Genomic DNA, 26,152 nt, shown 5'->3' with positions numbered 1-26,152 from the left:
ATAGTGGTTTGAGGTTTTCAGCGTGATGTGAGGAGAATAACAGAAATCGTGTTGAAGGCGTGTTGTAGTGAGAATCATGGCTCTGTGGCCAGGAGGACGGTCGCCATCTCTAGGTAAACACAGTAACCATATCACGCAGTTGATATTGTAGTGTGGATTGGAGCCGGAGCGTACAGTAGCAGAAGGCGGGGGCTCTGCTGCCTGCAACAACCACAGCGGACACACACCGTTTCAGTGCGAGATTGACGCCTTGTTTGTCTTCTAGACGTCGCACACGGACCCGCCATCTGAAATGTCGGAGACTGAAATTTCTTCTTGTTTTTAAGCTCCGGGGAATGCGACTGCATGCTTCGAATAAAATGGGATTTTAATGCTGCAGACGCCGGACGCTCGAGCCTGTGCACAGTCGGGGACTGTATGCTTGGTAATGTTTGCCAAGGAATAAAACTGTGTAGCCGAAGGAGCATAACATCTCGTTTCCATGGACAACACGTCCATAATAACACAGGTTGCAAATCCAAAAGAGGAAGAAAGTATTTCTTCAGGTCAAGATAAAGGTAAGGCGCACAGAAATGTACATGTTACACAGCCGTTTCGACACGGCCAAATCCACACATTTTGATTTCAATCTATTTTGGTGCAGCCGTTTTCTGTATCCAAAGCCTGTTTACGCTGCACGGTGCCTATCTGATCTGCAGCCCGGCAGTGCAGAGAAGATACTGGGCTCCTGACTGCAATATCAAGCCAGAGTATCGACGGAAAACCTCCATTGTTCAGTTGAAGCAGAGAAACAGCGAGCCAGAGCCCCAGTCTGTCACTGTATCATGTTGGGACTATACAGTGTAACTTTGTATCAACACCATTTCAGTCTCATTTTGTAGTAGACCTAGACTTAATGTAATACACTGTAGCATAAATATTTTGCCACTTGAAATAAGTGATATTTCCCCCTCTGTGGCGTGTGGATGGGTTTACTACAGGGGGCGGGTACTCGGCTCCTTTTTCCCTCGCCCTGGCGGCATCCCTGAATGCATCACAGAGACACTAAAAATACATAGGTTTCACCAAGAGAGATGGGAAAGAGAAGGCAAACACAACAGCAGTGATCAGCGGTCATATCAACAGTCCATCTGTGGTTATTAAAGAAAGAATCCCCCTTTATAGTATCATTTAAATGGAAGTATATATATATTTAGATTATTTTAAGTGTGTAAGTCCCTTTGTCTCTTTACACTTCAATCAGGCCAAATGCTGGCAGGCCAGGATTGAAATTGTATACATTTTGTCCATTTTATAATGAGAGCAATGAATTGAAGCAATGAAAATGTGGTAGGCAATGATTTTTGAGTGCAACCTGACTGGAATATCAACATCATTAACTTGTGCCCATACTGTCTTGCACAGCACTTGTGATAAAGTGTGTTTGTTTACGTGCGCCCTGTCAGAAATGCCCTCCCAGTGCTGTTAAAATGTGCCTGAAAATATCTCAACAGCTGTTCTCCGGATTACAGAGGCTGAATGAAAACACGGTTTCTCTCTGTTGTCTTGTACGAGGGTCACAACCGCTTCACCATTTGGCGATGACATCAATGACAAATCCCCCCCCCCCCCCCCCCCCCCCCAATGAGTCAGAAGCTGTTTTGGTTTTGATTAACTTTGAGAAGTGTTTTCACAAGTCTGTGCAAGCCAGTGTTCAGGATTACACTTCAACTCTAAACACTATCCCAGAGGAAACTCCTGCATCCTGTTGCATTTATTTACACTTTGATTTTAGTCCACATTGTACCATGTTATGTCCACACTGTGCATAAAACTTTGAATAAAGGAGATGTTTGTCAGTCCATGGAGTACAGTGTGCACACGTAGGCTACAAAGGGCAGGGTGTGTGCCCATGGGAGACCTCAGCAGGAGGGAATGGCCCTGACCTTTCCCCAGCACCCATCCCACTGAGCCTCTGGGGTGCCTGCAGGCCAGATGGACCAGAGGTCCCTGCTGGAGAAAGGTCACCTTCCTGCATCACCCTCCGCTGAGTACCACTGACATACATGAACTACTGTGACTCACCGACAGCGCAGCGGAGCAGTCATGAAGTGAAGTGACAGTCAAGACGTAATCTGGACTTGTTGCTTTTTTTTTAATAAGAAATTGGACCCAGATGTAACTCAAGAGACTTCAGCAGACCTTTACTCCTTTACTCTTCATTTAAAGAATGCATCTTCCTCTTGACTCACCTGTAGTAAACCTGACCTCTGCATTTGAAACTGCCCCCAAGAATGAACTGCGTGATCATGGCCACCAGATCAATCGTGATTTATGCAGCACAACACATTTTACACAACAAATTTCTACTCACCAGCTGCCCCCGATCCTCTGGGCCACCTCATTAATTAAAAACTCTCAGGTCATCATAAACACATCAATGAAAACAATCACTCAGAGCAGTCCTTCATCTTTATTACTGACTCTACTGCAGCAGGGAGAGGTGATATTATCCTGCAAATTTCTAGAGAGAAAAAAACACCAGTGTGAGGATTTTTTTTTGTAGCACATTTTTAAGCCCTTGCTTTGAGTTCCCACACTTTCTTGTCTGCAACATCCTGCTTGTCTTGGACAGTTAAACCCAGATGACAAGTGGAATCCAACAATTAATCTGGCAGGATAAAATTCAGGGTCAGTCACTGACCATAGAGGACATAACACACAGAGTCCGCCTCCTCAGACTGCCGCTGTGACAAGTATCACTATGGGGAGCTTCCTGAGCGGAGAATCTGCCTCTCAATGCCAGGTCTGTCAAAGCAGACAGAAAACAGGACTGTTGTCTGGGACAGCGACTCTCTGACCCGCTCAGGCTGGACCGAAGCCACAAACGCGTACACACACTCACTGACCCACACACACATACACACACACTGAATATTTCAGAGCACGGTCAGGCTATTTTCAGAGCCCTATCAGTTTCATTCCAAGCAAAGAAATAGTGATTCATTAGAGCCAAGTTTTTTTAGCCGTTTGGTCAGGTGGAGATTATAACTTTATGCATTATAGATTGTGTTAAATGAGGTGAGCGTTGGGATTATATTGTGGGTGGCTTCTTTTTTTAGACGCAGCACAGGTACTGGTTCACAAAGTGGACAGTGTCATTATTTTGGAAGATATACAAGGCTATTTTGTGGGCTGCAACTTTTGTGCTGTATCTGTACTTTATCTAATAGATAATTGTGTGCACCTACTATTTCGTAGTATTATAATGTATTTTTGCTCGGATGGCACAACAATCTTGTACTAGCTACAGGCTAGATATTTCACAGGAACCAGCATATAAGAAGATTGGAGGCTGGGAGAGCGATGTTTCTTCTCTCCGAACCCAAATTAGAATTTTCATTTTGCAGCCATTTACTTTTCAGGGTCTGATGCAATGAAATGTAATGACCGAACACACAATGTATAGGGGCTCACAGGCCAGTCAGCCAGAGTCTTGCACCACAAATCAGTCGGGCTTCGCTCTGATAACTCCACAGTCAGACAGGTATCATTGGATGAGCCGTTTACCTTAATCAGATTAGGCCAAATCTGAGCTCAGCTCCTCACTCCTGCCAAGGTGATGACAGCCAATTAGACCAAATCAGAGTCTTCCGTCCACAGTAACAGCTACTGAGTTACACAAAGATGCAAATAATATTAATGGTCTTACTTGCCTGCCTTTCTCAGTAATAACATCAGCTTTAATTTGTGTTTCACTCATATTCCCAACTGTCAGTCTAGGAAATAGACTGCGCGTTTTGTTACCTGGGGCACTGTTTGCAGCCTATTTTGTTTCAAAATAAGCAGGCTATTCATATGCATGTTAATAGCAATTTTCACTACATTTCTGAGTAATCGCTGTGAAACTGAGATCGAAAACAGAACAAATTACTGAAAATATGTATTTTCAAAAATATGTAGGCCCAGTGGATCATGCATCTTCATCATACTCATTAAGTATGCTTTAGTCTGTTTGTCAGCTGTGTTTCTTTCACACTGCTGAATGCATTTGTAGAATGCATCATGTAGTCTTTGGAATAACCTTCACTTTTTGCTTTTTTTTTTTTATTCACATTTTTAGGAAAAAAGCAATTCTGAAAAACAGCTGATCATTTCTTTGACTGTATGCTTGGTTCTCCTGGTTGAGGTTAACCTGAGCATTATGCATTCTCCTGAACAGACATATGTCATTCCACCCCATCATCACTCCGATGGCAGCTCAAGGCTGCAACAAAACAGTCGGACACTGTATTCCTCATAGAGCCCATTAACCTCCAGCCTTGTCCTGGCTGGATGGCAAATGTCCCGTGAAGGTCCTTTGTCCTACTACACTTAAATGCCTCTTATGGTGATGAGATGTTTAATTTGAGAAGAGCTAGAGAGGAGGAGCAGTAGACGCTGGGATTTATAAATACACTGACACGTTGACGTTTGAAACAAGATCATGATACCCTCGGGGCCTCGTTGGTTAGAAAAGCTTTGCATCCTCTCATTCTCTCTACATGCTTGGAGAAGGGTCTAAATATATTTGCCAGAAAGAAGAAGAGAAAAATATAGTGTTAATAATGTTTTTATTTCTGAAGAAGGGTCTGTGGTTTTATGTGACTTTGGCTTCTGAGATGGTTCTTGGAGCGCAGTGCTGTACATTAATAAAGTGTTTATGAATTGTGGACCACACCTGCAGGTGTGTGGGCCGCGCAGTTAACAAGGGGAGCGACTGTGAGCTTTGGCTGCCCCGGAGTCCCTGGCAGAGCTTGTGTCCAGCGGCCCACAGTACGCTGCTCTCATGGCGGGCCATAGTGCACGGAGGCAAGCGATGGGTGGAGGAGGATGACGATCTTTCAGCTGGTCACAGGTGACTTTGAGATGTCTTGTGTGTAGATATACTGTGTATTGGCGGTTCAGTATGTCATCCTAATGTTTAGTTTGGTGCTCCCGCCTCCCTCAGGATTCTCACTGGATTGTTATGAGCCTACAGTGAAGTCAATATTTTGTGCTCCATTTTGACCGAGAGAGAGAGAGAGAGAGAGAGAGAGAGATAGAGCTGGAGATAGAGAGAGGAGAAAAAAAGCTGGACTCCGTGTTCAGAAGAGCAGGTCCTTATTACAGATTTATGAGCCTATTTCAGCCAATGCTGCTCAGAAAAGCTGATTATCTGCACCTCTGGGGAAGTGTTGGAGTGTTAGATGTTTCCCCAGCACGTCTCCATTACTTTAGTCCAATACCACATTGGGCCGTCGGGCAGCTGATTGGGAAGAGTCGGAGGGTTTATTCCAAGCGTAAGCTCCTTGACTGATAAGCTTGTTAACTGTATGTGTGGGATTGGCTTCCATCTCAGTGTGTCATTCTAGACGAACATGCCTAAAGTGGAAGTTGGGGGGATTGTATTATTTTATGTTTTTGTACGATTGGCTTCATGCACGCAGTTTCACAACATGAAATGGGTTAATGTTTTTTTATGGCTGTAAGTAGCAAACAAATGCATTGTTGTAGTTACTTAGTGCTCCGCTGGGCTTGTTTGGCATTGTAAGTAACCACATTGGACCTGAAGCGCCTGACACTGAATTTTAATTTAGTTCTACTTTTTAACATGCATATGAGCTCATAAACAGTCAATCATCAAAAGTGGCTCCCCTAGGTACTTGTTGTCACCTCAATCTCTTGCTTTCACTTGAAGACGAAGCCTAAAAATCATAGTGCACATATACAGACTATGTCCATGTCTCCCTGATGATGTCATTTTTTTTTTGTGTCAGCACTTACATTTTCCAAGAAATAGTTTTGGCTCCTAATCAGTTATTGTCAAAAATAACAGATCACACATTTCCAGGGCAGCCAATGCTTGTGTAAACTGTTTGTGAATTAATATAATAATAATAATGATAACAATATAATGTGATACTTCATTTATCGCTGTAGAGAATTTCTTGCTTCACTCTCCCTCCTCCGCAGCGAGGTCAGAGGTCGGGGTCGGCTACAGCAGCCTGGGAGCTGATGATGATTCAGTGTGTCTTGCTCAAGGACACTTCAGCAGGGGGGATGAAGGGCTTCTTCCATCAAAGGACAGACTCTCTAACCACTAAGCCACCCTGGCTGCCACCCAAATACAGATGTTTCTGTGCCAAAAAACTGAAGATAGTCCTCCAAAATGAAATATTGCTTTAAGCTGTTAGTTAATGAAGGTAAGGCAGCAGACAGAGAGAGTTGTGGGGGATGGGATGTGGATGGGGGGAAACACACTAGTTAATCGTTAGTAGATGTATAGATAGATGGATAGTGAGACTGATGGGAGAATTATGAGACAAACTGAAGGAGTTGCAATCGCACTGCAATCCGTCCTCAGAGAGGCCACAGGGGAAAATGGTGTGGGTTGACTCTTTCTTCACTCCTACACTGCCTGACTGTGTGCTTGAGCTTATAAAACCTTGTGTTTTCCTTTTCTCTTCTTATATAATGCCTTGTGATAGTCCGGTTTCAAGGAATGTGTGTGTGTGTGTGTCTGTGTGCCGCACATCAGAAACTCCACATTTCTCTCCACTCTCTGTGAAGTTTGTTATCCTGTGAGATGATTCTGTTGCCCAGCGAGGATTTGGGTTTTTCTGGGTCTGTTTTTATGTCTGTGTGCTTTGGACCACATGTTTGATGGCATTGTGGGAAGTTTTATGTTCAAATATGGCTTCAAATGTAGCTCACTATGCTGTGGTTGTTTATTTTAGGGCGAACATTATTTAAAACCGTCCGGCACTGGCTTTGAAGGGACAATTACAGTAGCATTTCGAGTAAACTCTTCATAAAAAGATATTCTGCCCCAGCAGCGACTGATCTCTGGTTGCACTGATTTGAATGAGGAAAAACACATTATAGCGCAAGATAAATAGAATCACTTCATCCACACTCAGCTCTACTTAACCTCAATGGATAAAGTCATAGTCTTATGTGCATGTCTAACTTTGGCTTAATTGATCACAGCTCTCAGTGACTTACAACCTTCCTCTTTCTCCACATGGATCACAGAAGAGTCACAGAAAAAGGAATGACATTCTGGTTCTTCTGGAGCATGTTTGTCATGCTTTGGTTTAAAGACCCAGTATTGTTGTTGGAACAGACCACTTCTCCTTCGCCGTGTGTGTAGACACATCGGCATTCAGCGGCTGTGAATGAGTGAAGACCATTATTAATGCTCCAAAAGCCGCAGTCCCAGTGGAGCAGGGGGCCCGCCTGCCGCATGGCCCCAGCAGCCTGGCTCCTAGATGCTGTTGCTCTAAAGCTTGTTTCTAATGGGACAGTTGAGCATGGACACGGACAGGCCACAAGCTAGGATTAATTGAGCATCCATTCAGCCAAATGGAGATTGTCAAAACAGATCAATACAGGGAGAGAGAGGTAGGGGTCGTGGAAGAGGGAGTGGAGGTGTGTGTGTGTGTGTGTGTGCGAGACTGCAGGAGAAAGTGCTCAAACAGCATCTGTGTGTCAGTTGGGTTGCAGACAGGTACACGGCCCAGCTCTGACAAGGGGATGGCCTTTGTGCATACTGTGCCCCGTTCAGGCTGGCATTCATCACCAGTAATTGGCCATCTAAAAGGGAGATCATGTTTTGTCCAAAATGATTTTCTGTCACCCTTCCCGATATGCTATGTGTGTCAGTTTGTGAGCTATTTGACAGAGGAGCATAAAAGGATAATGCATTTTTAAACAGATGAACCAGGCGCAGACAAATAAATAACTATAGGGTTCCATCCAGGTTTTGAAAGATACAAAGAGGCGCAGGAGGGAGGCACTTTTTCACTCTCCAGAGGTTAAGGTGAACACTGTTTAACTGTGAATCTCAAGGGACACTAAGTAGGGCACGCTGTTTGTGGAGATGCAGAGAAGAGAATGCTTCTCAAGGAGCAGAGGCATGGGAAACTGTAGCGGCAATCCACAGGCAGGGCACGTGCACGCCAACACGTACGCACACACACACACAAACATGTGACCTACTTGTTTACTTCCTTTCCTTTTGACTACTGCATTTTGATGAGCAGGAATCTGATTCACAGAAAAAAAAAACATGCTATTTGTTGTTTTCATGCCTCTGAGGTTTACGGCTGACTTTGTATTTGAGAACAAAACTTAAATTCCACTGTGGCTGCTTGCTGAAATGTCAGCAATGTAAAGGGATCAATTTTACAGTTGCTTGGACAGCATCTCCTATTCTAGGGTCAACAAGCTGCACGTGCACGAGCGCGTCCACGTGTCCACTTCGACTGAAGCCTAAGAGGGGCCGTCGATTGCGTGTGACATTCACATTAATTCCCCGCTGACGTTTTGTAACTGACAGACAGGCAAGGAGGATTTCCCGTCAGTCACCGAGCTTCTGGCTTTGAGCGCTCAGATGTAGATCAGAATATAAAAAGATAAATAAATAATAAACCGCAGCAGCCCTAAACAGCGTGGGCTGTGTTGCTGCGAGTTGCGTAACTCCAGTTGAATAGTCAGATCTCCCTCATTATTTCTCCCTGAGCTCTTGGTGGGTTAATTCCCCCGCGTTTGTCATATCCTTCATTTCGCCGAGAAGCAGCAGCCTCGTTCCCCGGAGGCTGCAGGCAGGCAGGCAGGCAGGCAGGCAGGCACCGCCACCACAGCTCCTGCACCGCTAAGGCTAAGGCAGGAAAGCAGGGGCAAACCCACCCACCCTGCCACCCACATCTCTGTGCCAGGGTTCATGGCAGCAACAGGATCTGGAGAGAATTAGTACCTTGCACGATATGGGTGCCAACCTAGTGGTTTACGTGTTTAAATCCCAGCAAACCGTCTCTTGACTCTTTCAGATGTAACTGGGTTATTGAGCGAATGTCAGTTACATAAGGTCATGTAGGATACACATACTGTATATTTATAAATCCTCTTGGATAAATGGGGATATAAATCCAGAAGGGCAGCCGAGGGTCAGTTACTGTGACTAAAGGCATCTGCTGGAACCAACTGTGCCACTCCAGCGCTCCAGTCATTTTCACCCTGGCCTCAGCTGTCTGTGTTGGGAAGTAAGGAGGCTTAATGTGAGTTTATTTGATCATGCTGGACTATTATTGCACTGATGGCCTCACACATAACCCACCAAGGGCCTGGCAAAGTGAACACACACAGCTCATCTGACGCTACCTAACCCCACTCAGCTGTTTGGTTTTGCTGTGTGTGTGTGTGTGTGTGTGTGCGTGCGTGCAAGCAGACACATGTTCAAGTGTGTGCGTGCTGTACATATTGTGAAACAGATGCTCTTGGGAGTAAATATTGTTTGAGAAGCCAATCTGTTGTAATTATCGCCGCCTCTCTTCGTGGGATTTTCTCCTGTTTGCAAACAATCAATAATCTCTTCTTTTTTTACCGAATGAGAACAAAAGCTCATTCTTCATATTTCTGCTTTCTGGGAAGAGATTGAGAGTTATTTTTGCTGCACCCGTATGGAGTCTAAACTTAAGAATAAGATCAAAGAGTTTCCCCTCATTTGCAAGGCTCCTCGGCATCATCACAGTTGGAGACGTATTACTGCAGGGATTCCTTCCACAATGTTGTTTTGCTGACACAATGCACAACAAGGAGTTCCCCATGCCTGCTTTCTCCGGTGCTATTAGTGATAGCGGGGGACAGAAACAACTTGCTCACTATGCCTCCGAATGTCATCGGCTCAAGACATCAGTTCCTAGGCTTCAGGCTAAACAGTGGATTACCTGTGTGTGAGTGTATGCATGTGAGTGTATGTGTGTGTGTGTGTGCACGTACAGTCCTGTTCTTCATTTGGGCTGCAGCCGAATAAGTACTGTATCTCACGTGGTGTTATATAAGCCCTAGACAGCTGGTCCCACTTTTAATGCGAACACCCCACACCCAAAATCTCAGTAAAGGGAGGAGGCACATAATCTTTGAAATCGTACCCACTGCCTGAGGCGATGTCAGCCTTTTAGCATGTCAGTTTAGCACCGGCTGATGGCGTCTCCTTGCCATGATGTCAAGTTACCACTTACACTCTGATGTAGGCCATTTTTCAGGTACAGTGTACAGTAGCTTCTGCAGCCAGCGGAGATAGAAATTAGCCTGGAAGCTCACCGTGTACTGGCGTTGGCTGGTAGCTGTTTTATTTTGGTGTATGTTAAGTGGCCGGCCATGCCATCTAAAACCCGTCTGTTTTCCATCTGAATTATTAAAGCTCCTGCTCCACATGGACTGCTCTCACATTTACCTCCATGCCCCCCAGCTACTGTACAGTTTACCTGCCTGGCTGGCCAACTAACTGCTGTTGAAGCACGGTTCAAGCACTGTCAATATCCAATTGTCTGCCCTGCTGGGCGACTTCACCCTGGAGCGTCCGTCTCTAGAGTGATGAATGCCCTGACAGTAACCTATGAGACCTCTCATGCACCATGAAGGGAGGAACAGTAGCTAAACATAAACCTGGTGTCATATTATTTTAAATTTGGCATGTTGTTTTGACTGCTGCGGTGCGTATCTGAGTATAGACATAGGTTTTTTTTGCTTCAAAAGCTACAGTAAGGGAGGCCACCTCAAAAGTCTTGAGCTAAGCTGGGGATCATATTCCCCCTCAGAACCTGGCGTAACTCCATGCTGCGGGTCACGGGGTGATTATCTCTTCCTGTCAGGAATGTTGAGAATTTCCTGCGTTTTCCCTCTCTTCCGGCCTTGTTAGTGGTTGCGCCTGAACATGTGACAGGGAGCCTGGGCCGGGTTGGCTCTGATTGACTAGCGAGCCTTCTATCGGTGTTACCTAACATCCAGCAGGCACACTGACACAGCCACTGCCTTTAAAGAGCCTTTTTCACAGCAGAACACTCTGAGTTCAAAGAGAATATGCTGAACTGAATGCAGCGTATTCAGTGGGTAAATAGAGTGCACCTGCTCTGAGGAGGATACAGCTTTGGCCTGATATCTCTCTCCAGGGAGCTTTTGTTAGAAAAAGCCACTCGCATGCACCACCCTTTACCTAGATTTTAATGGAGTGTATACCTCATTCACACAACCACAGACTGTCAGCTAATTCTTTTATAGCCTGAGCGCTTCAGAGCACCGCTGTCTGATTTGTCCTTAAGCTGATTCAACTTGGCCTGGTTTTGCCATTGTTGTGATGTTGTTTTTTCGGGGTTTGTGCAGCGGGTCTTGGCGCCAGTAGTCTTAATGACAAATGTTACACTTTAACCTTTTCCTAGAGAGGTGTTATTCTCAGGACTGACAGGGCCGCATTACTATGCAAGGCAAGCTGACTCCAGTCACATTCCTGAGCGAGGACACTGAAAGAAAAAGTTTCTGTGCTTCAGTTGTGTCAGTGCCTGTATCTGTGTGACACCGACGGTATGCTGTTTGTTAATCACTGTACACATGGCCATATGCATTTGAACATGTGAACATGTATATTTGTGTGTGTGTGTGTGTGTGTGTGTGTGTGTGTATTTGCTCGGTCTCCAGCAGTGGTCAGCTCTCAGCTATGTTGTTTGTGTCAAAGGGAGAAAGGAAAGCTCTGTTTGTGTAGGGTGGTGGTGCTGGAGGGGGTGGAGTAAGAATCAGACCCAAGTATAGGCTGTCTCGCCACACTAACTCTCCCCACCCATTCTACGCCCTTCTCTCTCCTTCCATCTCTCTCCTTTCTCTCCCTCTCCCTCTCCCTCGCACTCCCACCTGCTTTTTTTTGGGCGGGCGAGCTGGGCAGCAGACCAGGGCGGGAAAATGTAGACGGTCTCAAAATGGAGGAGCTCATGTGGAGGAAAGACAGCGAGGCCTGGACTTTGAGGCCAGGCTTGGGAGGAGCGAGGGCCGACTGAGGGTCCCTCCAAACAGAAAGCTTCCCATTTAGAGTCTCTTTAAAAGTTGTGCCACAATACCAAGCTTGGCTGCAATAAGCTTTAGTTTTTGTTGTGTTTTTATTTATGCCAGACTAAATCCCTTGGACTTCATGAGAATTTGTCAACTCTCTCTCTCCCTCTCTCTGTATGTGTGTGTGTGTGTGTGTGTGTATGTGTGATCAGTAACCTTTCTCTTATGGGGTTAATGCTTTCAGCGTGTGTTGTTTTCCCTTTGCTCTAATCAGATAAATTCCTATCTGATTATGCTCATGCTTCAACCAATAATGCTCCGTCCCTAGATAATGGTAAAGACTCAGATTTACCTTTTATATTCAGAGGCAGAGAAAAATATAGACTGTGTACTTTTAGTCAGTATACTTTTATCATTTTGCTGTAGCAGCAATGATCCAGTCTACAAGGGCACAACATCACAGGGTGTAATATTGCAACATGTTGCCTCCCATTCCCGAGCATATAGCTGTGTTTTGTTTACCACCAACTTGCTTCTCGAGAATATCTTTCAGTGAAGAGGAAAAGCAACATCAAGCTGTGGACTACAAAGACAGGGAGAACAGAAAAGACGGACTGCCCACAGCCTGTCAGATCCAGTCTGAGCAACACAAGGATGGTCCCAGGCATCAATCTGAAGGCTCTCAGAACAGAAGAAGGCTGCAAACAGCCTCAGCATGCATGGCTAAGTGGGCCGCCTGTGTCACATGGCTTTATGAACACATTAACAAGACGGGGACATTATGTGATGGCTGTTCTAAGGCACAAAAACAAGGATTCCAGCAAAGTCAGTCAGACACTTGCAAAATCCTGAACAGTTGGGGGATTCCATGCCTAAAAAATCCCCTAATTCATTTGGCATGATTTATACTTTCAGCACAACTTCAGAGAATTAGCTTTAATTCTATCGTTAAATTCTAGCCTCCTTAGCCGCCCGATTTCTGTTATAGCCAATCAACCTCACCGACCACAAAAACAGAATTCATAATCCAAGATCAAAAATTCATCGAGGTTTCCAGACCATTCCAGCCTGCTTGTTTCTCCTCTGTCAGTGTGAAAGTAGGCCATGGGCTTCAGAGACTGTGAAGGAGGGATGATGTAACTAGGGACCTATATGTGTATGTTGTTTTCTCTCTGGAGCCCCGCAGCACCGAGCCAGCGATCGCCTTCTTGCCGAGCATGTGAATCTAGGTTTCACGCTTTGCATTATCGCCATGTAACAGAAATGAATCTAAAATGGTTAAAATGGAGGATCTACTTTGGGTGATGGTGACAGTGGTTTCGCGTCTTCGCTAGACGTCGGGATAGGTATGATTTAGTCATGGATGAAGGAATGCAGGGTCGATTACAGGCACAGTTGCATTCCCGTGCGTCCCTGTTGCCCCAAGACATTTTTTCAAAGCAGAGTGGTTGTTGCTCCATCTTCTTGTTTTCCTGCATAGACATCCATGCTGTACTCTCCCTCTGTCTCTCTCTCTCTCACGCTCTCTCTCTCTCTCTCATATATATTTTCTGTCTCTCTCTCTCATGTATATAATATAAAACATGTCTATCTTGCTCTCTCCTCCTTGGTTGATGTTAATTAACTAGACTACCTTCCCAGAGGGCACTGCGATGGTGGCTATTTTTGTCCCGATTGCATGAACCAACGCCTGACTGGGTTGTACCATATACATCTCAGCCCATTCGTCACGATGATGCATGTGAAGCACAGACTGTCTGCAACTCCCAGCATCACTTCTGTCTTTTTTTTCAGAGGGCACAGGCTTCATTTCACCTGCGGGCTTTACAGTAGTCATGCGATAGCCACACTCATCAGGTGAAAACAGGGCGAAATGGCTTTAAAACAGAGCTTGATCGAAATTCAAATTCATGAGTCATTTTTGGTTGTGTTGTTTTATGAAGTGCTATTTGTTTCTGAGTGGAAATGTGTAAAATAGCCTAACCCCTCTCTCTTTGGTTATTATCTCTTCCAGTCTCCCAGTCCAACAGCAGCCTAAAGAAGCACCGGAGCCGGAGCATTTTCAGCCCTTTCTTCTGCTGCTTCCGCAACTACAACGATTACCATGTGGATCCGCCGTCCCCCAACAACAAGACACTTTCGCTGCCTCCGCCACCGGAGGAGAACGGCAGTCCTCCCAAGGTGAAGCTCACTGATGCATTTTTCTCTGTAGACTGAGGCTCACATCACGGTTGGCCGGCATCCAAACTGACTAAAGCAATGCATTTTAATCCACAGATCAGAGTTAAAACCTCAGTTATTTGTGGAATTCTGTTCACATTTTACGACAGAAATCCCACTTTCACATTTGTTGTTGGTTTTGTTATAGACAGCTTGTTAGGGTTTGCCTGTTCCTGCAGAGAGCTGAGATTGAGGCGCTGTGCAGTCTCACTGAGCTCCCTCCACAAATTTTTCCAGCTGCTTCAAACCCGTTGAACCCAGAGGTTGTTTACCATCCACTGCTTGAAAATACGGGCATGCTTCCCATCGCGCATTCTTCGATATCTGCCTACGCACACAAGCACATATAAACCGCGCACACAAAATACACACATACCGCACTGAAAAACTCGGAAAACACACAAACGCGCGCACACGCTCAGGCTCACGCTCGCACAAGCTTGCACAAGTCATAACCGTATACCCATGACAACACATGTACACACGCACACACACACACACTCACACTCACACTAATACTGCTGGTTCTTTAATCCCCATAAAGTGGGCCTTGTGTGTGTCTGGTGTGATGGATTGCCTGGCACCCACGCCTCCCCCTCTCCTTACACACACTCTGACCAGTGTAGTGAGGGTGTGTGAAGCGAACATTCTGCCCATGGAAAAGGCGCCAAGCCCAATCCCCTCCACAAACACGGTGTTCTGCTGCCAAGGCAGGTACACCGGGCTATAAATGGAGCAAAATCAGATCACATTTCCACTCATGTTTACCTGTAAATGGCTCTCGTTGGGGGGAGGAATGTGTGGCCCTTTTACAGACACTATACATGTGGTCAGCTCTGACCCGCTCCGGACCCCCTCCTTAACAAATGAGTTCCCATTAATTTAGAGTGAACCTAGCGAACCTCGCCATAAAAAGCCTTGTTATAGCGCGAGGCTGATTTCTGAGCTGGGTCCGTGCCCACAGTCCCTCCCAGCAGTGTACTGTTGCTGGATTTCTGGCCAGCAGTATTTGTTACTATGGCAGCTCTGTTTGTTTTCGAGCGAGTTGTTCTCACTTTCTATCACCGTGTGTGCTATACAGTATGTCCCGTTCCCTCTCTCTTTTTCTCTGTCCCTTTCCCTCTTTCTCTCCCTTTGCATTTGTTGATTGGAATATTGATGTTGTCAGTTTCTTTCTTACAATCTCTTTCAATGATTTTTTTCAGTGTTTTCTGTTGCTTCACTTTTTTCTCTCTATTTTCTTTATTTTTCCACCCCTTCCTCTCTCTCTCTCTCTCTCTCTCTCTCTCTCTCTGTCTCTCTCTCTCTCTCTCTCTCTCTCTCTCTCTCTGTCTCTCTCTCTTTATTTCTTCCAGTGTGACCAGGTCCAGGTCATCCCCATCCCCAGCGTATGTATTATATCTTTCATTTTTCTCCATCTTGCTCCATCACAATAACCACCTACCTTTGCTTGCTGTGCTACCAGCGCTGCCTCATTCTAGCTGCATGCCCGCGGATGCCGAGAAAAATGTGCTCTTTTGCTCTCCAATGAAATTTTGCACGGCCCCAATCTGATAGTCATAAGGCTTTCCCGGCATTGCTTTGTGCTGCTTACCCTCCACTCACACAGTTGGCTGTCAAGTAGAATGAAAGGAGGTTTCAGCTTTTATTCAGTCACATGAAGAAAAACTGTTTTCCCATGGAGTCGGGCCTTATACATCTTAACCAATCAATTTATCTTCACATGATTTGCTCTTGGCTTTTGCCCTCTTCTCCTTTTCTCCTGTCATTGCCCTGCCACTGGAACAGAACATGAGAATCTCAACATCTCATTTGGTGATTTTCCTATTAGGCCAAATTGATTGAATCTTATATGTGACATTTGCAGCTACAGTTTGGGTCAACAAATGGACGACTTGCCCTTAAAAGGCTTGATTAGATTTGGTATTTGTCTACATGGAGAGAGACTACATTGCAGTAATGTACTTAGTGATCAATGAAGTACTGTTTGTCAATTAGAGAAGGGCTTGTTTTTTATTACTTGTACTTCCTCAGACATTTACCAGAAAAGAGGATTTATGTGCTCCAGGCTTCTTTTGTAATAATGCTGAAAGTGCTATTCATTTAGTTATTTTGGAATCTACGCGTTGCCTGTGGATTACTGTAATTTAGGACATTCACACTCACAGCGTCCTTCCTCACAGCCAAGCTCTAAACTACACCACCCAGCAGACACCTCTCCTCCCTGGCAGGAAGTGCATGTGGAGAAGAGGTCTGCTCGTTGTTCTCCTGGCTCGGTCCAGTCAAGGACTCTGAGAGGCCAATTTAATGACTCTAGCTGTTCCGGACGGGTCGCATCTGAGTCACTCACTGACCCAGCATCAGAATGTGGAGTCAGCAGCTAAACAAGGCATCTCTGCAGCTTGGTGTTAGGTTTGTCATGATACCACAGTTGATACTGTACCAGACCAAGTATCATAATACCAAGTAGAATCACAATACCATGTAAAAGAGCACAAAAAAAAAAACTGAAGCACACAAACTGGCAAACCTGCTTATTTACTACTCATCATCTCTAAATGTTGAACAGCTGAATTGCTTTCATATACTAACACAAGCCGCTGTCCTGTATATACCATAAATTGTGATACTTAAGATACTAATACTTAACAGGTATCACAAGCACAAGTGTTGTAAGGGATTTAATATTGCAAGTATTTTTAAGTATTGTGGTATAATGGGACACAGTGGAATTTCCATTTTAACTTTGAACAGGCAAACGTGTTTTTCTACATTTATTTTCTGGATCTGTCTACTTCCCGGTGAACAAGTGCAAATATTTCCTAATCAGTCTATCAGTGAGCATGGTGGAGGTTAGTTGACACTGTGCTGTGATTGAGCGTGAACAGTTTGGGAGAGCGCCCCCTGCCTGCGCCTTAGGGTGAAGGGCTATTCGTCACTGTGCAGCTGCCCAGTGAAAATGTCAAGGTCCCAGTCGGTCTTTCTTTGCTCGACCTGCATGTGAAAACCACATTCATCAGGCCGTGACGGGATGTCATTCAGTGTCCTTGATCCCGGGGAATTCTTCTCGCGCTACATCAGCACGCGGTTTCCATGATAAGACATGATAAACACAGTCGGCCTTGCAAAAACACACACTTACACGCAGAGAATGGCTGGCATACTAAGCAGTGCGCTGTGTAAATATTGTGTGTATGTGTAAGATTGACAGAGTCCTTGCTCTCTACCTCTATATAGCTTTTCTGTGTGTGTGTCTGTTTGGCTGGGTGTGCGCATGTGTGTGTGCATGAGTGCGTACATGCACGTGTGTGTGTGTGTGTGTGTGTGCCCCCCCATGGCAGTACCATCTGCCCTGCGCCTGTCTGCAACCCCGGGCCCGCTTGGCAGAGGACACAGCCTGACATGAGTGTTTCTCCTTTTCCCCTGACCCTGAATACCACAGTCACTGAGCTTAGTCAACATGATGAGGCGATACGGACTATATCAGACGTCGACGGGACCTCATACCGTGAAACCATAAAGCCACATAATGATCATAATCGGATAGCAAATTATCAGGTGGAGAAATGGCCTGTTGCTCTGTTTAACAGCTGAAAGCATCTACAGTAAATGCATTGTCTAAAGCAGCCCACCCAAGCCAGGAAACTCCCTGATACAGGATCACTTATGCTGTGAAGTGCGTCTTCAGTATCATCCAAAGTGGCTCAGTGATCATCTCACTTGCCAGAAGGCGCTCAACCACTCTAACTGAGCCAACATCACACCCTCTATTTAGTATGTGGAGTATGTGAGTGTGTGTATGTGTGCGTGCTTTACAGCCTATTCCCACTAATGACCTTGTGTGTGTGTGTGCGTGTGTGTGTGTGTGGGGGTGTGTGTGTTGTCTCCGCAGCCTCCAGCCAAGTTCCTCCTGCCAGAAGTCAGTATATCAGACTATGGCAAGAACTGTGTGGTGATTGACCTGGACGAGACGCTCGTACACAGCTCCTTCAAGGTATTCACACAACGCTATCACACACACACACACACACACACACACACACACACACAGGTACACATGCACATATGCACACAGAGATCCACAGGTATACACTACAAATCTTTTGGTATTCTTTTCATAATTCCAGATGCTTCTATTCCATAGCCCTTGGTGGCATAAATAGGATTATATAGCGATAATACCCTACAGGGCGTTCTCTGTTGTGATTACGGTTACGATGGTGTGGTGACAACAGGTACAAGGTGGAGCAGAGTACTGTCGGCATCACTGAAGTACCCATAAATCACAGTAAAGTATTTTCTTATGGTATTATGGTTTTATAAAACAGTTACAACACCTCTGTACCGTTTGAAAGGTTTTCTACAGAGTATACATGCATGAGAATAACAAACAGGAGAAAAGCAGGACAAATTGCTAACTAGCTCTCTGGTTACTACAAAGAGTTGGCAGCCAGTAAATCCCTGGTAGCTGTGCTTCATGGGATTCATCAGCATGGCTGGCATTCATCTTTGGCCAGTCCAGTTGTTTGGCAGAAACTACCCGTTTGTATAATATTGCACAATCTTTTGTTGTTTTAAGCTTGTTTTTTATGGCACCTCTGCTGCATTTGATAGTATACAGTAAAGAATAACTGGGGAGAGAGATGGTAAGGTTATGATTCGGATTCAAACCTGTGATAGTGCGAGTACATATGTGCTTTAGTCCATTTATCCACCCAGGATGCCTCCTACATAATCTCTCTGTATTGTCTCACCAAGCCTGGATGCCAGATCACACTGAAAACTATTATTGCACAGATTATATTTGTTAAATAGCTCAAATGAACTGAGCTGTCCGTGTTGAGTCTCCTGTGATGGTTGTAGGAGTTTCTGCAGTCCTAGTTCAGCTGGGTGTTCAGCTTCACACATTTCCTCTCCTGTCCCTCAAAACCTCCCTGTACAGACATACCTGGCAACCCCAGTGACCCACTTCACTACAGCTCAGCCTTCTCCCTGCTGATCTTATTACATGTTTGTGTGTGTGTGTGTGTGTGTGCGCGCGCATGTGTGCAGGTGTGCAGAATAGCTCAAGGTGAAGCTGAAGAATCTCTTTTGTTCCTTGTAAGTTAAGCAGTGACACAAAACTATTTGCAGAGAAAAACTTGAATACATTTTCATATGACTAGGTATTAATTTATCGTCTGCTGTGGAAAGGGAACGGGAGAGAAAAATGTACACACACACTCTTTACGCAGACACACCCGCCACAGTCACACACCCATCACAGTCACACAAGCAACAGTGCAGGGCCACACACATGCATGCTCACCCACACACAAGGGTGTGTCCAGCACAGTGTGCCGTTGCCTCGGATGACTACGCCGCATGAATTTCCCTCAAATCCTGACTCCGCTCTAATAGTCTAAAGGTTTTATTTTCTCCCCTGGCACAACAAGTCTGAAACAACATGTAGGATCTCTTTTCTTTCTGATGAAGCACAGTTGTAGGCCGGAAAGTCAGTCCATCACAATTGATTTTGTTCAAAGATCAGAATAGTATGACATGGATTCGGGCAATGCAAGAAATAAGAATCAGTTGGGAGAGAGGGAAACAGAAAGAGACTTATGCACACGCACACACACACACACACACACACAGTATATATACACACACAGACAAACAGTGTTTTCAGTTCCGTTCAGATCACTGCAGGATTTCCTGTAGAATAGGTTTTGTAAATATGGGGATTGGAGGTAATGTTGGATCTGAAATTGTAACTGTTATTTTTTTGGGGGAGGCAGGCTAAGGCAATAAAGCCAAACGATGACTTTTCATTGTAATTACATTTTTCTAGCTGCTATTCACAGCTATATGTATGTAGAGGAAACACTGGATCACAGCCAGAGGGAGATGAGCAACAACTGGCAGATGACACAGATGAAGTGTGCTCCGTCAAGCCCATTGAGGTCAACGTGGGTTCAGCAGAGATCTGTTAAAAAAAAAAAAAAACACTCTCACATGGTGTCCTCCTTTCTCACCATTTACCTCATCCCTCTCTCTCTCTCTCTCTCTCTCTCTCTCCCCCCCTCTCTCGCCCTCCCCCCTTTCCATATCTCTCCGTCTCGGATCTGGGCCCATTAGAGAGCAGAGCGATGAGCAGCTGTTGTGTGTTGAATCTTCAGTTGATGGAGTGATTCAGCAGAAGAGGAACAGACAGAAGCCCGATCTCTCTGCCTCTCTGCCTCCATCTGTGCCTCTCCTCCCTCTCTATTTCTCTCTTTCTCTTCTCTTTCGTGAAAGTTACACCGATGGCTTCTGTTTCTTCTTTTCTCTCTCTAGCTATAAGCTCATTACTGGTATTGTTTTTTAGACAGATCGGGCCTAGAGAAGCCAGTCATCTCTGGTAGGTCTCATGCTATCGGCCCACTGTCACCAGTGTAGTTGACATATAGATAGATTAGACAGATTAGACAGGTGACTTATGGAAGGTCAAAGCTCTGTGCATGATATTCCTACAGCAAACACCCCCTCTGCTGGATGGCATTGAACTCTACCCGCTCACTATGGCTTTATGCTGGAAGGAAACATACCATTGACTTCCACATCATTGCACATAACTATTGCATTGTGTTGTTGTGTGTGCAAGTGTTTATTTAGAAAAATGTCAAAGTGTGTTTATGGAAACAGTATTGTATAATTTGAAGACCTTAGGACAAAAATAAGTTGTTAAATTTACCTGAATTGTGAACATGAAGAGTTTAATTTGAAAACAAGATACTGATCATTTAAAAAGCATACATTTCTGACATGAAAATTAAACACATTATAGAATAGTAATTCATCTTTACCATCTTACCATAGAGTAATGTTTTTGCAGATTAATCTGAAATATTGAGTGATGAATTTCAGGTAGAAATTTTTTCTCAAAATATACATATAGCGTTTTGGAATGATACCTTTTTAAATAATTCTCTATTCTGACGTGTACATGACAACAGGTTTACCAGCAACCGGGCTCTTATGGAAATGCTTTCTTTGTACTTTTCAAAAATGTAGAAACACCTTTTTTCCTCGCCGTTTCTCTGTCACCCATTTTTCTTTCTCTCCTTTGCCAAAATGACACTGCTGTGCCTCCTACTGAATCCTTTCATCCTCTTCACTACGCCCTCCACTTGTCTTCCAGCCACCCCCTCCCTCCCTCCCTCTCTCCTCCTCTCCTCACTCCGCAGCCTCTGTCTCCCTCCACCTCCACCTCTCTCTCCTTTTTAAAGATGACACAAGTCAGACTGCGAAAGCGGCGGTACTCCTCCTGTCCGCGTATGTCGTCTGTCATCTCGCTCAGCTCGCAGGTTCTCCCCGGAGTCTCACTTCTAGCTTTTATTTAACACTGTGATACGGAGCACTGGAGCAGAGGGAAAGCCTCTCAACCACTCTCTGCTTAAAGCCTCCCTAGTTTGCCCAGGGCATTTTGCAAAAGCATTCTCCCTTTCTCCAGTTTTTATTTTTACCAAAAAACAAATCTTGGGCAGGTGGTTTGGTTGTTGCCCTGTCAAATGATCTGGTTTTGAAGCCTGTCTCTGTCTGTGTCTCCTTGCAGCCCATCAGCAATGCAGACTTCATTGTTCCGGTGGAGATTGATGGGACCGTGCATCAGGTACTGTAGCACTGATATGGAGAGGACTTCTGGGAAAAGGGGTGGGCTTGTAAAGTGTGTTTGTATGTGTGTGTGTGGGGGGTTAATAGTGTTTACAACCCTAGCAAGGTGCTATGACTTAGGGGCATTAAATGAATGATATGAAGACTGAAATAAGATGTATTAATTTAAACGGGCTCCCTCGGAGGCTTGATATCATTTTCTTTTCTTTGGCATCTCGTATTCTCTTTCATCTTACAGCCAAGCCAAAGTGGGACAGCTCGTACACTCCTCCCTGAATTTAATGCTTTCTGTTTGATCCTGTGTGTCTCTGGAGCCCTTGCTCGCTGTAAAGGCAGATAGGTTGTGACATGACGGTGTCGTCAAGTAAACAAATGTCACAAGGTGCATTGAAAATGCTGTTGAGAGCACAAGGATGCTCCCCTGAGCGGAAGTGTGTGTGTGTTTCTGTACTTAAATGAACCAAATGTCAAGGATAGAAAGATGAGGAAAATCCATTTTGGCTGACTTCACTTCTTTAAGGGTCTAGTTTAGGGTTAGGACTTGAGTTTAGGGTTAAGATTTGTAGTGGTGAAGCATAAGGTTAAGGATTAGGGAATAAATTTAGTCAATGAAGGTCCTCACAAGTGTAGAAAGACCTGTGTGTGTGTGTGTGTGTGTGTGTGTGTGTGTGTGTGTGTGTGTGTGTGCGCGAGAGAGACCTTTACAGCTTTACACTTGGCATTAACATGTATCTTGTATCTATCTACATTGTGTCTAGATATGATGTTGTTATTCTGTTTGTCCATTATATTTATGTTTAAGGAATTTTTCTGTGCCCTGTTTGAAAGTATGGTTTCTGTGAGGCAGCGTGAACAGCCGTACTGTAGCTGTAACCCGGTTCAAGTAATCCAGGATAGGCTTTCTGTGTCTGCCTTGGCCTATGCTTGATTACTTGCACTGGGAGGCAGCGACATTTCCACGGAGACCCGAGGAAGAGGACAGAGATGAGCCTGAATGAGCAGATATGATCACAAAGTAATGAGTAGCTATAGTGTGCAGTTCTGCCACATTGTAAAGAAAATGGGTTGTTTTTCATTTCCTGTTCCTTACAACAATTCCCTATGTCACTGTATATTTGTGCCTGTGTGTGTGTGTGTGTGTCAGGTGTACGTGCTGAAGAGGCCCCACGTGGACGAGTTCCTCCAGAAGATGGGAGAGCTGTTTGAATGTGTTCTCTTCACAGCAAGCTTAGCCAAGGTTGGTTTCTAACGTTCCCATCACAGTCACAGTAATATTCTCTGCCTGTGCGCCGGTGTCAACCTCGTGTGTTTCTGGGCCGTTCAGTATGCTGACCCTGTGGCAGACCTGCTGGACCAGTGGGGGGTGTTCCGCGCCCGGCTCTTCAGGGAATCCTGTGTTTTCCACAGAGGAAACTACGTCAAAGACCTCAGCCGGCTGGGCCGAGAACTCAGCAAAGTCATCATCGTAGACAACTCACCTGCCTCCTACATCTTCCACCCTGAGAATGCGGTGAGTCATTTTCTCTGCTTGATGTCGGATGGCAGCGATTTGGTCACAGTGAGATGCGAGCATTATGTGCGTTTTGATCCCCAAAATACTGCTAGGCTAGGGATAGAAAAGGGGTCAAAACAGTTGTCTGAAAATGGTTAAATTATCTCTCCCTCTCTGCTTACTCACACGTACAAAGCAGAAGAGAAGAAAGTTAGACACACAGCTCTAATGATGATGGTAAATGAGTATAGCTGTGAGAAACTGTTATAGTTTTTTGTATGCGGTGTTGTTTTAGAAGCAGGGCTGAGCCAGAGGCAGCGTTCTGAGTTTTGTGAGTTTTCTCTCCTCTGTGGAGAAGTTGCACGTTGGAGCTGCTGCCACTCTGCAGGCCTTTGATGCACTTCCCTATCAATTATTTACACAAAACTCCCACGAGCTCCTCACCTATGATGCAACGCTTTTTCATCAACTGTTCGCTGCGTTTTCTCCCCTGATCAAATGCTTAACTTGGTTTCTCTCCCACTCTCTCTCTCTCTCTCTGTCTTCCTGACTGTGTGTCCCACTATTTCTCTCTCTGTCTCTCTGTCTCTTCCACCATCTCTCTCTCTGTCTCTCTGTCTCTCTCTCTCTCTCTCTGTCTCTTTCTCTCTCTCCACAGGTCCCAGTGCAGTCTTGGTTTGATGACATGTCGGACACGGAGCTGCTGGACCTGATCCCTCTGTTTGAGGGCCTCAGCAAGGAGGACGACGTTTACAGTCTACTACAGAGCCTGAGGTCCAGGTAGCAGACAGCAGCTCCAGCTCTGGCCCCTGGCGGCCCCTTCCTGCCTCGGCCCCGTCCCGCTGCCGTAGCCCCGAGGCCCGGCTCCTGTCCTCCAACCGGCTGCGGGGGGGTTTCCAGCAGAGCCCCCCCAGCAGAGAGAGGACTTCAGGCAAACGCTAACGGTCATAATCAAAGCTAGAGAGAGGACACAACTGTACGGACGATTACAGTCTTTGGACTCTTGGATGCACTCTGTGTACAGGACTGACAAGAAATTATATTACTGTATGTACATACTATATGTTTCTAAGAGCAAGACATACATAAAGTAATTTTTCTATCAAAGAGAGGAGGTTTTACTATTCTATCGAGTAATATTTTAGTTACCAAAAATAAAGAAACACACACACACACAAGAGTTTTTGGAGCGTGAGGTGGCGAGAGTGGGAGATGTTTGGTTTTTGTGTTGAGCTGTGCTATGCAGGCTGTCGTATCTCGTCTGACATTTCGTTCAAACAACTGTGATTTATCTTATCTTACAGAATGAAGTGCCTTCATTACTGTGTTTATTTTGTTCTGTCGGGTATGGGGTACACATTTTTATGCTGCATATTTACTCAAAACTCCAAAAGCATATGAGCTAAATCTTTAAATTGAAGTGGTAATGATTATTGTCATGTAATCTGAGAATAATCTGACAGGATTATTCCTATAAATTCCCATTTATCTAACTAGCCTGTGACACTCAGATGATTCTTTGCTTTGGCCTTTGAGTTTAGTTTAACATTGAATTGTTGAATTTACTGAAGATTTTTACAATTCAATGTGATTCATGACTGTATGACTTTGTCATTTGATCTTTGACAATGGCTGTAAATTGATGATCCTTTAATACATTGAAATCCCACACTATTATTAAAGAAACTTAATCCCTTGTAATGACACCGCCGTCCCCCAATAAATGTTAAACTTTTGAGGAAAGTATAATGATTAGCTTAGATTATATGAAATTCTATTTATTGGGGAAAGTGGGTGGGGTGCATTGTAAAGAATGCTGTTGAAATCGTACTGTATGACATTATTAAAGTTGCAAGTTTGCACACTGTCACAGTTTGTCCCTTGTGTTTCACAGCAGCATAGTCCTTAATTTACTGTAGATTGCGTTTTGGAACATCTAAAGGAGAACTTTAGCTTATATTGATTGATTTTCTGCAAGCTTAGATGTTTTCCTCTTTACAAGATCATGTCGGTCGATGTAGCAGTTTGATAAAGTCATGGGAATGCATTTTACTTGATCTTGGGAACTCTTAAAATTCCCTTAAGTTGTAGGAAAATCACTATTTTTGCAGAATAACATCGTAAAAGTAGGTTTTGGTGGAATTCACCTTTAAAGTTTGTATTTCAGGACTTCTAAGTCATAAAGTGAACTTTAGAACGCAACGAGGATACTACTTCTCTAGTAATCATTAAGGTGCAGTGCTTGCAGGAATTAATGATCAGCAAGTGAATTAATAATTTGGATATAAACTGGTTAATGTGCAACCAAGGAAGGCTTTCATGTGATATCTTGATGTGAACTTTTAGCCTGCACTTGTGTAGCAGCCACTGTAACCACAGCAGTGGATTAGGAATTACAAAGCATTTTGCTCAAAGAATTCTTGGTTTTGCGCACTTTAATTTTTCACTTGTTTCCCAAATATGTGGGGATTTAAGTCCATACATAATTGAAAAGATCATATTTTGATGATGGAGTCAAGAACCAAATCAAAAAATGAAAATCCTTGGCCAAAGGTAAGCAAAACTTCAGCATATTACTTGGAGCTGTTGGTTAACAGGGAAACCAGGTTGGTTGTGTAACAATGTGTTTCTCAATTCCCTGGCAGAGGTTGTGTGAACTGTGTAAGATGAAGACCAGTATAATGAATGACTCCCTGAATAGACAATATCAGCAGAGACGCTATGAACATTCATTCATGATTCATGCACTTGCTGCAGCATTCAGTTCAAGAAGTTTCCACATTCTTCATACAGTTTGGAAATGTTTGGTGTGCCAGCAGAGGCAGCAGGGTCTGATGCTGTCTCTGTTTTATGTATGAAGGAAATTGCGCTGCCATCATTTAAAGTGTTGAAAGAAGCAGGATTAAGTGCACTGCTTTGTGGAAATAGTCAACATTTACAGACTAAGTGACTGACTTGTAATGTACAAGATGTCAAAATCTGTCA

General features: G+C 44.6%; 1 protein-coding gene across 2 annotated transcripts; it reads left to right on the top strand.

Annotated features, from left to right (window-relative positions):
• Positions 1 to 228: 228 nt before the first annotated feature.
• On the top strand, positions 229 to 25,014 carry ctdspla (CTD (carboxy-terminal domain, RNA polymerase II, polypeptide A) small phosphatase-like a). Of its 2 annotated transcripts, XM_071527556.1 has the most exons (8): positions 229 to 557; positions 13,835 to 14,001; positions 15,396 to 15,428; positions 17,933 to 18,034; positions 21,617 to 21,673; positions 22,820 to 22,912; positions 23,000 to 23,185; positions 23,826 to 25,014. In XM_071527556.1, exons 1-8 carry the CDS (start codon positions 482 to 484, stop codon positions 23,949 to 23,951), a joined length of 840 nt encoding a protein of 279 aa, XP_071383657.1. In that variant the 5' UTR covers positions 229 to 481; the 3' UTR covers positions 23,952 to 25,014. The 2 variants fall into 2 exon arrangements, with proteins under 2 accessions (XP_071383657.1, XP_071383658.1); XM_071527557.1 differs by lacking the exon at positions 15,396 to 15,428.
• Positions 25,015 to 26,152: the final 1,138 nt, after the last annotated feature.

Source organism: Centroberyx affinis, unplaced genomic scaffold (assembly GCF_046629955.1).
Source record: "Centroberyx affinis isolate AG114_WGS23_722 - 3 ecotype Tasmania unplaced genomic scaffold, CSIRO-AGI_Caff_v1 ptg001546l_1, whole genome shotgun sequence".
NCBI lineage: Eukaryota > Metazoa > Chordata > Actinopteri > Beryciformes > Berycidae > Centroberyx > Centroberyx affinis.
This window is presented reverse-complemented; position numbering and strand designations above follow the sequence as displayed.

Excerpts from the sequence above, each read along its gene's own strand:
- ctdspla (XM_071527556.1), top strand. The coding sequence starts at position 482 with ATGGACAACACGTCCATAATAACACAGGTTGCAAATCCAAAAGAGGAA. Across the intron at positions 22,913-22,999 it reads TCACAGCAAGCTTAGCCAAG|TATGCTGACCCTGTGGCAGA; the intron begins GTTGGTTTCTAA and ends TGGGCCGTTCAG. Across the intron at positions 23,186-23,825 it reads TCTTCCACCCTGAGAATGCG|GTCCCAGTGCAGTCTTGGTT; the intron begins GTGAGTCATTTT and ends CTCTCTCCACAG.